The 12,662-nt window shown below is 38.7% G+C and overlaps 1 protein-coding gene across 1 annotated transcript in view; it reads right to left on the reverse strand.

Annotated features, from left to right (window-relative positions):
• Positions 1–319: 319 nt before the first annotated feature.
• SUPV3L1 (Suv3 like RNA helicase) overlaps positions 320–12,662 on the reverse strand; it is a 28,405-nt gene continuing 16,062 nt past the window's right edge. The window contains exons 7-15 of the mRNA XM_041750639.1: positions 12,084–12,161; positions 10,917–11,008; positions 9,333–9,513; positions 8,414–8,507; positions 7,374–7,593; positions 5,663–5,743; positions 5,108–5,284; positions 1,673–1,821; positions 320–802 (exon numbers count right to left, since the gene is read on the reverse strand). Coding sequence (XP_041606573.1) covers positions 367–802; positions 1,673–1,821; positions 5,108–5,284; positions 5,663–5,743; positions 7,374–7,593; positions 8,414–8,507; positions 9,333–9,513; positions 10,917–11,008; positions 12,084–12,161 — 1,508 coding nt within the window. The 3' untranslated portion in view covers positions 320–366. The remainder of the gene's footprint in view (positions 803–1,672; positions 1,822–5,107; positions 5,285–5,662; positions 5,744–7,373; positions 7,594–8,413; positions 8,508–9,332; positions 9,514–10,916; positions 11,009–12,083; positions 12,162–12,662) is intronic.

The raw sequence follows: 12,662 nt of genomic DNA on the forward strand, positions 1-12,662 counted from the left end.
AATAAATCTAAAACAAACAAACAAACAAAAAAAAACCTAACTCCAACTATGACATCTTCGGCAATAGTGTAGGAAACTGATCAAAACAATTCACTGAACTGATTTTATTCCCATACAGTTCCTTATAGTGCATTATCTTAGTGCTATACTACAAATAGCCACTATATAAAGCTTTAAATAAAATCTCTAAGACATTCATAATTAAATGTTGAAATTAACAGCAGTTTAGTTATCTTTAAGAGCTAATTTTCCCAAGCAAAAAGACCCCAGTAAGAGATAGCCACAATACCACAGCAGGCAGTAAATACATAGGAAAAAAAAGGGTTTTAAAATACTTTTATTTGCAAAAATGAAAATAAAATAAAACTAATCTGAAGGAGGCTCCTTCTTCTTTCTTCTTGTCCCTTTTGAGTGAGTTCCAGGCTCTGTTTTTTCTTTGCCATGCTCAGTTTGTTGTGTCAACCATTCTTTTTCTAGCTGTTTCAACATGTCTGCAGTGAGGAGACCTTGCTGCACCAACCTGGAAGCAAGAGATTTCTCTTCCACGTTGGAGGTAGGTGGCTCCGTAGCTTTACTCCCTAAAGTTTTGGTGCTACGCATCCTTCTAGCCTGGCTCTTTAAAGCTCCTGACAATCGCGACTGGTTCTCGGCTGACAAGCTCTCCAAATTCAACAGTTTATGTGTCTCAGAAATTTTAATCAGTTTGGTGATGTTGTGTACACCTTCTTGGATAATGCCATCTAGTTCTTTCTGGAGGTCTCGAATAAAGTTGGCATCTGGAAACATATCTATAAACCGGTAGCTGGGAAAGAGAAATATTATGTTATAGCAACAGTTCTTATCAGTCATTGGACTTATCTCCATGACTTAACTACTTCTTGACACTGACTGATCCCACATGTTGTTTTTGCAAACTCTGTCCAGTGCCTTTGCTCAACCTTTGTTTTGGCCCCAGCACACCTGAGGAATATTGTCATTATGAGGGTAGGTTATTACTCGTATCTTACGTGATTCCGATATGCTACCCTGGTGGGACATGCCCTACCTTTGAGAATCAATGATCTAGGGACGCCTGGGTGGCTCCGTAGTTTTAGCACCTGCTTTTGGCCCAGGGTGTGATCCTGGAGTCCCAGGATCAAGTCCCACATCGGGCTCCCTGCATGGGCCTGCTTCTCCCTCTTCCTGTGTCTCTGCCTCTCTGTCTCTCTCTCTCTCTGTGTCTCTCATGAATAAATAAAATATTTTTTTAAAAAAGAGAGACAATCACTAATCTAGCACAGTACCTTTCAAATGTTAATGTACAAGGAAATCATCTGGGGATCTTGTTACAATGCCTTCTGATTAAGTCTGGGCTGAGCCTGATATTCTCTAGTTCTAACAAGCTTCCAGGTGATACAAATGCTTTTGGTCCAGGGACCACCATTTATGTAGCAAGGATCTAGTAAACCTTCTCATCTACCTATCCTAACTAGAATCATAAGAAGTCCTTAAGTCATTTTTAGAATGGATATAAGCAAGGCTCAACAGCCATAATGGACAATAAGCATAATATAGAGCACATTGCAAAAATATGTCTATCTTGAGGGAACAAAAGATCATTCATTCATTCATAAACCTTTGATTTCCCCTATTACTCAGAATAATCAGAGTCCATAAAGGAAAAATCTGATACCTTAGCCATAGGTAAAGATCCAAGACATCATGGACAGCTTCTAGATCCATGAGGTCTTTAATATTCTTAGGTGGAAGTAATGGCCATTTAATATATCGGCGTAACCATGAGAAGGTCAGCGGTTCATTCCTGCTATACTGCCTGGCAAACTGAAAGAGAAGAAAAGAGTTTGGTAAAAAACTCAAAATTCACTTAAATCTGTGATTAGAGAAAGAAAGCACAATAAACCATTAACTGTTATGTTTTAATAAAGTTCCTTATACTTTCCTATATTTTTAAGAACCTTTAATACTTTATAAAGATACTTTGAAAAAATAGGGGTTTCCTTCACTTTCCAAAACCAGGGCAATAATATGTGCATCCGAAGTTGTACAAGAATTAACTTTCCAGAGACGCCTGGGTGGCTCAGCAGTTTAGCACCTGCCTTCAGCCCAGGATGTGATCCTGGAATCCCAGGATCAAGTCCCACATCGGGCTCCCTGCAGGAAGCCTGCTTCTCCTTCTGCCTATGTCTCTGCCCTCTCTCTGTCTCTCATGAATAAATAAATAAAATCTTTACAAAAAAAAAATAATAATAATTTTCCAGAGCCTATGTCTGTTAACTTTTATGAACATTTAATGTTCTAAGTTCTAGACAGACATTGAAGACTCTCATTTCTACTCTTTCATTAAACTACAAATATGAGCTGTATCTTTCTAATGTTCCCGTATCTTAAAGAAACTCTTTGAGGTGGTTTGGTGCAAGGTTGGGCATAAGTCAATCAAACTGGTAAAGAGACTACCTCTTGACTCAGCTGTATTGTTTTGGCCAAGCCACCACTCTGTGCTTCAGCTTCCTCTTTAATACCATAAGACCACCAGAACTCCTTCTTGAACCACAGGACACTGTTGGGAGAATGTGGCTGGAAAACCAGGCTGCTCCCAATCCCCAACAATGCTAAGCATTATTACACATCAGACCACAACCATATGAAACAGATATGATCTATCTATAGCATACAGACCACAACCATATGAAACCTCTAGAGCAAAAGTTTAAAATCTTTAGCTTCAAAAATAAGCTGATTTCAAATGGTTCATTTCTTAATTAGGGAAAATTATCCTTAAATGTTTGGCCTAAGCAAGGTCAATTCTTCAGAGGGGCAAAGCAGTTTTAGAACAACTGTGGTTAAATAATGTTATGATTTTATTAAATTCAGTCGTACATTCTAAGCTTAATAAATGCCAAACAGGATAGCCAAGAAGATTGGAAATGTGATGATACTAACCTGCTAAACAGGACAAGCCAAACTCAATTTCTCTTACAAAGACAGGGGCTTTAATATTTTTTTACCACATACTGGGGGAAACCCAGTATATAAAACAGTTAAATACAGAGCTGCCCAGAGAAGGGAAGGGAGAGATGCCTATTGGATACCTCTGTCCAGTAGCCAGCCCCAAAGGACCTCCCTAGAACACTGATTCCAAACAACTATCCTGGGGGGCATTAGAGGCCATCAATGAGATTGAGCTCTTTTATAGTTCAGTAATAATAGTGACAAGGAAAAAGGAAAAATCTCTACATTTCACATAATAACTAGTTACATAACATATAAGCAACTGTTAGACTGTACCATTCCAGACTTCTTACTCCTTAGTAAAATGCTTCTGCTTCATTAGAACAGCTGTTTGGAGGATGGTATAAACAGATTGGGTGCCATGGACTGAAGCTCCATCTAGGTCAATGTATAGCATTTGAGACTTTTTTCCATAAACCTCAAACTTATCCTAACTCTCCCATAAATACCAGCTCTAAGAAACACATTATCTAGGTAAATACCTGGACATGCAATACTCTAAGACATATTAATGGGAAAAGAAAAAGGCAAGTTGCAGAATAATTCATTATAACATTTATGGGAAAACACACCCATGCAACAAAACTAGAATTTCTATATGTACACATATGTAGGCAAACACAACGGAAGAGGTCTGCAATGACAAACTGTTAACTGTAGCTCTGTTAGAGACTGGGATTGGGTGTGGTAACCCAATTTAATTTATCTGTAATGTTTTAACTTTGTGCAACAAGAAAGCATTTATGTAGTACTTATGCAATTTTAAAGCAATTTAGTACATAAATTTAGAAACAGATTTGGTAGGAACACAGCTAGTATGCAGAATGCTGAGTTTTACAGAGAAGACAGTAGTGAGACTCTAAATTTGAGGAAGATTCAAGAGGAGGCCTTCTGGGGGTGTAGTGGGATGGTGCCCCAGGCAGAGGCAATAGGAGAGAGGCAAGGGCTCGATGAGGTGAGAGGACATGGCAGGGGGCTGGAGGTTCAGCTTCCACTACGCTTCCCTATTCCCCTTGTGTATCATGTGTTCCTCAGAAGACTGTGGTTTGTACCCCCATGCAAATGAATGAAAAGAAAAGGGGCTGGAAGCTTGGCACCAAACTCATCTAAGACCACAATCTCTGGCTCAGTGCCATATAATTAGGAAAACTGAATACTACTGCCACAGCTACCCCTATACCCTTCTCCTTCCAAAAAATAGTAGCCATTGCCATCAAGAAAGAAGTATATCGGGGCACCTGGCTGACTCAATTGGTAGAATATGTGACTCCTAATCTCAGGGTTATGAGTTCATATCCCACATTGGGCATGGAGCCTAGTTAAAATAAATAAGCAAATATTAAAAAGCAGTCCAGGGCAGTCCCGGTGGCTCAGTGGTTTAGCGCCACCTTCAGCCCAGGGCCTGATCCTGGAGACCCTGGATCGAGTCCCACATCAGGCTCCCTGCATGGAGCCTGCTTCTCCCTCTGCCTGTGTCTCTGCCACGCGCTCGCTCTCTCTCTCTCTCTCTCTCTCTGTGTGTGTCTTTCATTAATAAATAAGTAAAATCTTAAAAAAAAAAAAAAAAGCAGTCCAAAAAAAAACCCCACTTAAAGAAAAAGAAGGAAGAAGTATAACATTAGGCAAAGACACACTTTCTTCAAAAAAAAAAATTATAGTTGTTGTTTCAGCTTCTTCACAAAGGCTACCATATAAATCTAAATACAAAACAGTTCCCCTTTCCCTCAAAAAATTGCCCTGTAGGAAAAAAAGAGCCATTTTATATTTAAGTTCTTATATAGTGGGGATCCCTGGGTGGCGCAGTGGTTTGGCGCCTGCCTTTGGCCCCAGGGCACGATCCTGGAGACCCGGGATCGAATCCCACATCAGGCTCCCGGTGCATGGAGCCTGCTTCTCCCTCTGCCTGTGTCTCTGCCTCTCTCTCTCTCTCTCTCTCTCTGTGACTATCATAAATAAATAAAAATTAATAAAAAAAAAAAAAAGTTCTTATATAGTATCTCGTACCAAAAACTCTCCAAATTTTACTTTGAATAACAAAGTATTGTTTGGGGAAATGCACAGACTTGAAACAACTCAAAATATAAAGACAAAGGCTTACCTGTAACAATGAAGAACAGACAAAGGGCTGCTTCTTATTGATAGGAGCTGTGCAGAAAACATACCTCACTCGTAGACTTAATGGAATATGTTGGATCAACTCTGCAGAAAATTTAAAATCATCCATATTGCAGACAAAATACTGCCCATCAACTTGTGAAAAGTCTACAAAAATATCCTGGAGGGGGAAAAGATGTAATGTATTACTAGACTGCCTAAATGGGCATGAATAGAGTACTCAACTCTACAAAAGGCAATCTCTTTAAGTCTCTAACAGTTTTCTAGTAAGGCCTGCTTAATTTGCTGCCTTCACAAGCTAGAAGACCTTCCCCACAGTCTTCCCAACCTGAAATACTCAGAAAATTCCTCAGGACAAAAGTCCCAGAAGATTCTGAGAGAAAGTTTTCACTTTCAAGATAAACTTCACACAGCAATGTCACAAAAACAAGACTTTCCACTGAAGCCCAGGACGCTAACCAGCAATTGTCTGACATATTAACATTTTTAGAAGAGATTTTAGATGTTAGAAGAGATTTAAAAGTGAGTTTGTACTTACAATGAGATTAGAAAGTGTTGTATCAGGGAGATGGTAAGCAAACATTTCAATCTGTTCAGCAGTTGGATGAAGACCGGCTGCCTTGAGTAAAAAAAAGAACTGTGAGTTTTTTTTCTTTTTAAAGGAAAAACTTTTCTTAAGTTATTTCTAAATAAAGTCCTATATTCAGGCTAAGTTCTCACCAAATAAGTTAAATGACAAGAATTTGAATAAAAAAGAAAAATGCAACATCACTTTCCCATTTATTACCAATTAAGAAAGCTGATGAGATGATTTAGTAAAAATAAGCAATTATACCTACTGAGTCACTAGTCAATCTTTCATATACATCTTAGTTGTACTCCTAAACTCTACGATGACCTGAGTACCAAAACTGCTTTCCGGGGTCTCAGTTATCTTCACTCAACAAAAATAAACAAGGAAAACCCAATCACTTTAGCCAAGGCAATAAAACTGACAGACAAACATAAATAAATACAAGAGAGAGTGTCTAAACTGGAGGCCAGTGATCTCTTCAACGACAATCCAGTATTAATGAATGCCTACAATAAGTATATGACAATGAGGGGGAGAAAGGGAATGAGAAAGAGAAAGAGCAAAGGATGAATAGAGGAAAGAAGTGAGACCTGGATCATGGGAGGAGGAAGAGTATAAGCACAGGAAATAAGGTGCACAGAAGAAAAGCGGGGGTGTGTCATTGTCAACTGCACTCTTCACAAAAGCTACAGGAATTCTCTCAAGCACAGAATTCCCCCCAGGAAATGTTTCTTTGCATCATCTCCTTTCTATCCCCCTTACCAGTGCCACTGGAAAGTGAGAAGAGCCATGTTAATTTCTTTTTTTTTTTTTTTTTAATTTTTATTTATTTATGTATGATAGTCACAGAGAGAGAGAGAGAGGCTGAGACACAGGCAGAGGGAGAAGCAGGCTCCATGCACCAGGAGCCCGACGTGGGATTCGATCCCGGGTCTCCAGGATCGCGCCCTGGGCCAAAGGCAGGCGCCAAACCGCTGCGCCACCCAGGGATCCCAGAGCCATGTTAATTTCTAAGTGAATTTTCCAAGCAACTTAAATTGTAACAGTTTGTTTAAAATATACAGGCTGCTGCCTCATTAATTGCACTAACCAAAACTGAAGCTTGTCCTTACTGGCTCAAGAGTTTCTTCTACATTCAAGTTTCTCGAAATTCTTCATTCTGATGTAACCATGTGTCCACCAAAAGTAAATATCCCCCTACCCTATCCATTGCTTAGACTATAGAAAGAGGATGCCCGGGTGGCTCAGCAGCTGAGTGTCTGCCTTCGGCTCAGGTCATGATCTCAGAGTCCTGGGATCAAGTCCCATGACAGGTTCCCTGAGGGGAGCCTGCTTCTCCCTCTGCCTATGTCTATGCCTCTCTCTGTGTGTCTCTCATGAATAAATAAATAAAATCTTTAAAAGAAAAAAGAAAAGGACTATAGAAAGAACTAAAGGAAAATCAGGTTCACTAAACTTATTCAGTCTGAATCTTTCACTTGCACACTCCCTCTGATGAAGGGGTCCCTATGCCTCTCCAAAGCAGTAAAGTAGGGCTTTCTTGACATGATTTTCATGACACAAAACTTTCTTTTGCTTTTTTCAGTTTCCAGGTGTCAGAGCAATAGTTTGGAAGGTGGGTGAAGGAAGGAACCACTGTCCTCCACAGAGAAGTAATTAACACATTACACCTTACCTTTATAGGATTCACAGGCCTTTTCAAAATTTCCTTTAATAAACTGAGGTCTTCTCGATTCATTGTTGTCACTTCTCCTTCTTTGTATTTTGAACTGAATCTACCAGCTCTGCCAGCAATCTGCAAGGCCTGAGAAGTGGTAATCGGTTCTATTTCTTTCTCTCCCTTTTCGTTGATGGTGGGTTTTATAAGGGAGTAAAAAATAATTCTTCTTATGCTCCTGAAATAGAAATAAAAGCACTCACACAGACTACTATATAAAAAACTCTCCATCATTTGAGTCATTGCAGAAATGCTCACTGCAATTCTAGTTTAGGCTTGCTTACAATCTTATCCCACTGTTTACAGAATAAGGAAAAGAGTTTTGTCAGTAATTCTTTTCCTTCCCATTAAAAAGTATTTTTTTAACAAAATGTAAACAAAATGTTTGTTTTTTAATAAACATGTAAATTTATCCCTGGGTGGCTCAGTGGGTTAAGTGTCAGACTCTTGATTTCAGTTCCAATCATGATCTCAAGATTGTGAGATGGAGCCTCATGGTGGGCTCTGTGATAAGCAAGAAGTCTGCTGGAGATTCCCTCTCCTTCTCCCTCTACCTCTCCCCTCTCACATACTCTCTCTTTAAAAACAAAACAAAAGAATTTGGCTGCTATTAACAGCTTTGAGTAGTTCTTTGATTCATAAAGGTATAATTGCTTTGATTACCCAGAGAGGAATATTTAGGCATAATACTGTTATTCCTAGAGCCAATGGCTAGCCCCACATTCCTAATGGGCATTCATTCACACACTTGCTGAAAAACTGAAAATACAGTGAGATAATATAATAGGTTAGTGGTAGGGAGTATCACTCAAAACTCCTAGTGCTACGTGATACTTTCTTTTTATTCTCTCAAGAGATGAAGGCAAGATAAATCTCAGATCTGTATTATAATACCCACTGTCCTAAACCTAAGTACTTGGTCACTCTAATGCCAATTAGAAAATGTTTAATTGCCATCCAATCCATTGAATATCCATGATTAAAAACAAATTACTTACAAATTAAGTCCCATGCCAATTGCATCTGTAGCAACCAGGATTTTACAAGGATCATCCGGATCATTAAACTTTTTTGCTTGAGCAAGTTTGGTCCCTAAAATAAGAACAGTTTATGTTAGTTCAGTGTTCTAAATCTTTTACCACATCACACTAAGTATATCTTGGAACTCCTCACCTTCTATTCTCCATTTTTATGAATAAAACTCATTGTTTCTGTGCACCCAGGTTTTTCAGTCAGCTATAAATAACCAGTTCTTGGCTTCAGCTCAGGTCATGATCTCAGGGTCATGAGAACAAACCCCACGTTGGGTGAGCATAGAGTCGGCTTGGGCTTCTCTCCCCACCCCCCCGTCCCTCTCATCCCACTTGCACTCACACACACTCTCTTACAGAAAAGAGACTTCAGAACTACAACTTCCCAATTACCAAGCTCATATTTCACATTTGAATGTTTTTGTTTGGTTTGGTTTTTAGAGAGAGACAGAGAGCACAAGCCCAAAAGGGCATAGTGAAGGGGAGGGAATCCCAAGCAGGCTCCAGGCCCAGCTCAGAGCCCAATATGGGGCTCAATCTCATAACCCTGAAATCATGACCTGAGCCAAAATCAAGAGTCAGATGCCTACCCAACTAAGCCACCTCGGCACCTCTTTAATGACATTTCTGTAAGAAAATCATCAACTCAACATTTAAAATACAGTCCAACAACAGCAGTAAGAGCTATGAATAATTTAAAAACTCTATTCCCACCAAAACAAACCAGAGAAATTTTATATGACCCATAGCAAATGATTGTGCAAACAACTTAGTATCTTTTACTGTGCTTTCTATACATAGCTCAGCATAAATGCAAAAATTAGAGACTTCATATCCCTTTATATTCCCATATCCCATCACTGTTATGATGAAAGCCAATAATTACCAGGTGGGAGACTGCCATATATAACAGCTGACTCCAATCCCCGAATTTCAATCTGTCGACTCACAGAATAAATATCATTCTTGTTAAAACAGACAATGCAGTCCCCAGGCCGAAGGTTATCTAATGATTCGAGTGCATGATCCAGCACGGAAATGGGGGTAAGCCTCTTATAGTTTCGAACCTATAATAAAGACATGACATTGTAAATTAAAGACACCTGACTCAACTTCTTGTGACTAATAACTAAGTGAAAAACTTGCAAAGCTGGGTGCCTGGGTGGCTTAGTCGGTTAAGAGGCTGCCATTGGCTCAGGTCACGATCCCAGTATCCTGGGACTGAAGGACTGAGCCCCACACTGGACTCTGCTCAGCTGGGAGTCTGCTTCTCCCTCTTTCTCTGTGCTCGCTCTCTCTCTCTCACTCTCTGCCAAATAAATAAATAAAATTAAAAAAAAAAAACTTGCAAGGCAATCAAAAGTAGCTAAAAACTGACAGGTTCCAACATTTTTCAAAGGAAAAATACAGAAAAACATTTATTTTCATATTATGAATTTTACCATCAGTTCTCATTGGTATTTCTTTTTTTATAAAAAAAAAAAAAAGATTTTGTTTATTCATTCATGAGACACAGAGAGAGAGAGAGAGGCAGAGACACAGGCAGAGGGAGAAGCAGGCTCCAAGCAGGGAGCCTGATGTGGGACTCAATCCCGGGTCTCCAGGATCAGGCCCTGGGCTGAAGGCAGCACTAAACTTTGAGCCACCCAGGCTGCCCTCTGATTGGTATTTCTAAATTAATAAGATGCCATAAAGCACTTCACAAATTTTTAAAGCACTTTCATATATATTCAATTTTCATGGCAATTTGGTAACATCATAATGGTTATTAGCTATTATTCCCATTTTATGAAAAAGTAAATAGAGCCCATATAAAGACCAGGTCTGATAAGGATTCTTTCAGTTTTAATCTTCCATGATTTGCCTAAGAATGCAAAGCTGTTAACAGCAAACCCTAGAACGCAGAATTTCTTCCACTACATTCCAGCCTCGACCTGAAAGCTGAACACAAAACTAATGGACCAATTTTTAAATATTTCCTCATCTTATTCAAGAACTATAGTAATAAAAAAAAAAAAAAACGAAAAAAAAAAAAAGAAACTCGTTACTTTTCTACTCTATGAATTTGAGAAAGGGATATAAACTATCTCTAGCAATTAGATGTAGATCAAAGGCCCTAATACCTGACATCTGAAGCTCTGAAAACCATGAACTTTTGCTAAGCTTCAAACTTCCAACATTCCTGATTTATTTAATTCTAAAGAGATCTGCTCAAACTCCAAAGGTTTTGTCAAAAGAAGATGTAGAGAGTCTCTTGTATTTTTGGAAGGCTTAAGGGATGGGGCCATTCTGTCAGGATTTCAAATCATGAGATTCATCAAGTATGTATGATCTAGTCAGTTGTGAGGAAATGAAGCTTTCTTTTTAGTTAAGTTCTGATTTTGCCACTATTTGGAACTAAGAAGCCAGTGCTGGGGTACTCTAGGCTATTTGCTGTGCCACCTTGAGAACAAAACATATAATCTAGTACCTCCACTTCTTCCCCAGTCGTGTACATAAGCTCAGTAACCAGGTCAATAGCAGCAGATTCTCCACACAAATGAACTTCTTCAGCACAAAGTCCTGTTAAATTCAAAATCGGTAGTTTTTTAAAGATATGAAATTAAATATGTAACACCTTATGTAGCAAAAATACTTTTAAGTTTGCTTTATGACTTTACCTAGTGTTTTCATCAATATTATCTCTGTGATGCAAACCTCAAAACATCTTTTGGTGGGCAAAGATTATCTCTATTTTTATAAATCTCAAAGCTTTTAAACTGCTTTGGTTCAAGGTTTTGAGTCTATTATAGAGGGTGAAACCACCCAGGACCAAAACCTGGTATTCTGATGGTTAGCAATGAATCTTGTACTTGTGCTACTCAAAGTAGGCTCCAGGAAATCACTGAGGTACCTCAGAGGTTAAGGACTGGAGGGTAAAAGAAACTCCAAGCTCCTAACCACTGAGCAGATCCACTCTCATCTTACAGACTTTAATGTATATGCTTTGTTTCATGAAAGAATTCAGCTACTTGTTTTTAAATTTGAAAGCACCTGCCCTACAACACAATGATCAAAAATTCACTCTAATATCAAGCAGTGGAAACATTCGTTCATGTCCATGTATCTCAAGAACTCTAATTCCAGAAGCCTATCCTAAAGAAACAAACTAAATAAAAAGCTATGGCCACAAAAATTTTTACTGTAGTTCTATCGGTAATAGAAAAAAATGTTAACTCTATGGAAAAAAAATAGTACAGCTATTTAGTGGAGAACATACAGCATTAATATGTGATATGAAAAAAAGTATAAAACAAGAGAACTGAAGAAAAGCAAAATACAAAATAATACATTCACAAAACACCATATGCATGAGGAGAAAGACTGCCAAGAAACACCATTGTCAATCCTGGTTTGTAAAGATGGCAAGATTGAAACATTTTAACTTTAACTAGTTATGCTAACTTTATAGTAAGAAAACTGGACTTCTCATTATTAAAATAATATTTAGGATAAGAACTCCCACCAGGCTGACTTTTTTATCTGATTTATATCAAAAAGAGAGGATCCTAATGACTCTATTTGGTAATGTCAAGCAGAGGAATGCAACTCCATGCAGATGTCAAAAAGCATAGGTCTTAGCATTAAGACCACTAACCTAGAAGTGCTCTGGTCCAGGCCCATCCTCTGGCTGGATCTTTAATCATTTGAATTTCGTCAATCACGGCCACTTCATCTACAATAAGAAGTTATCATGAGCAATTCAGTCTACTTAAATAGTTATGAACAAATTATAACACCAGAACTCAAGCTTTCATCATCACCATTGTCACTCATTAAGCACTTCTTTTCTGGCAGGCTTGTTCTAAATGCTTTACATTGTAACTCACTTAATCTTTACAACAAACCTATGTGATGAGTATCATCATCTAGCCATTTTACAGAATAAACTGAGACCCAGAGAAGACAAGTCACTGGCCAACGTTACAGAGCATCTGCAGTGTACAATCTAAAAACATGAGATTCAAACCCAGGCCACCTAGCACCTAGTAGATTCATTTGTCCTATTTTCTGCAATCTCAGAGGCAGCCTAGAGAATCTGCTTAATGAGAACTAACACACCCAGCACAGGTTCAGTCACTTGAACATCTGACTCTTGATTTTAGCTTGGTGTGGTGGGACTGAACCCCACATCGGGTTCCAGGCTTAGTGGGGAGTCTGCTTGAGATTCTCTCTC

Source organism: Vulpes lagopus, chromosome 3, assembly GCF_018345385.1.
Source record: "Vulpes lagopus strain Blue_001 chromosome 3, ASM1834538v1, whole genome shotgun sequence".
Taxonomy (NCBI): Eukaryota; Metazoa; Chordata; class Mammalia; order Carnivora; family Canidae; genus Vulpes; species Vulpes lagopus.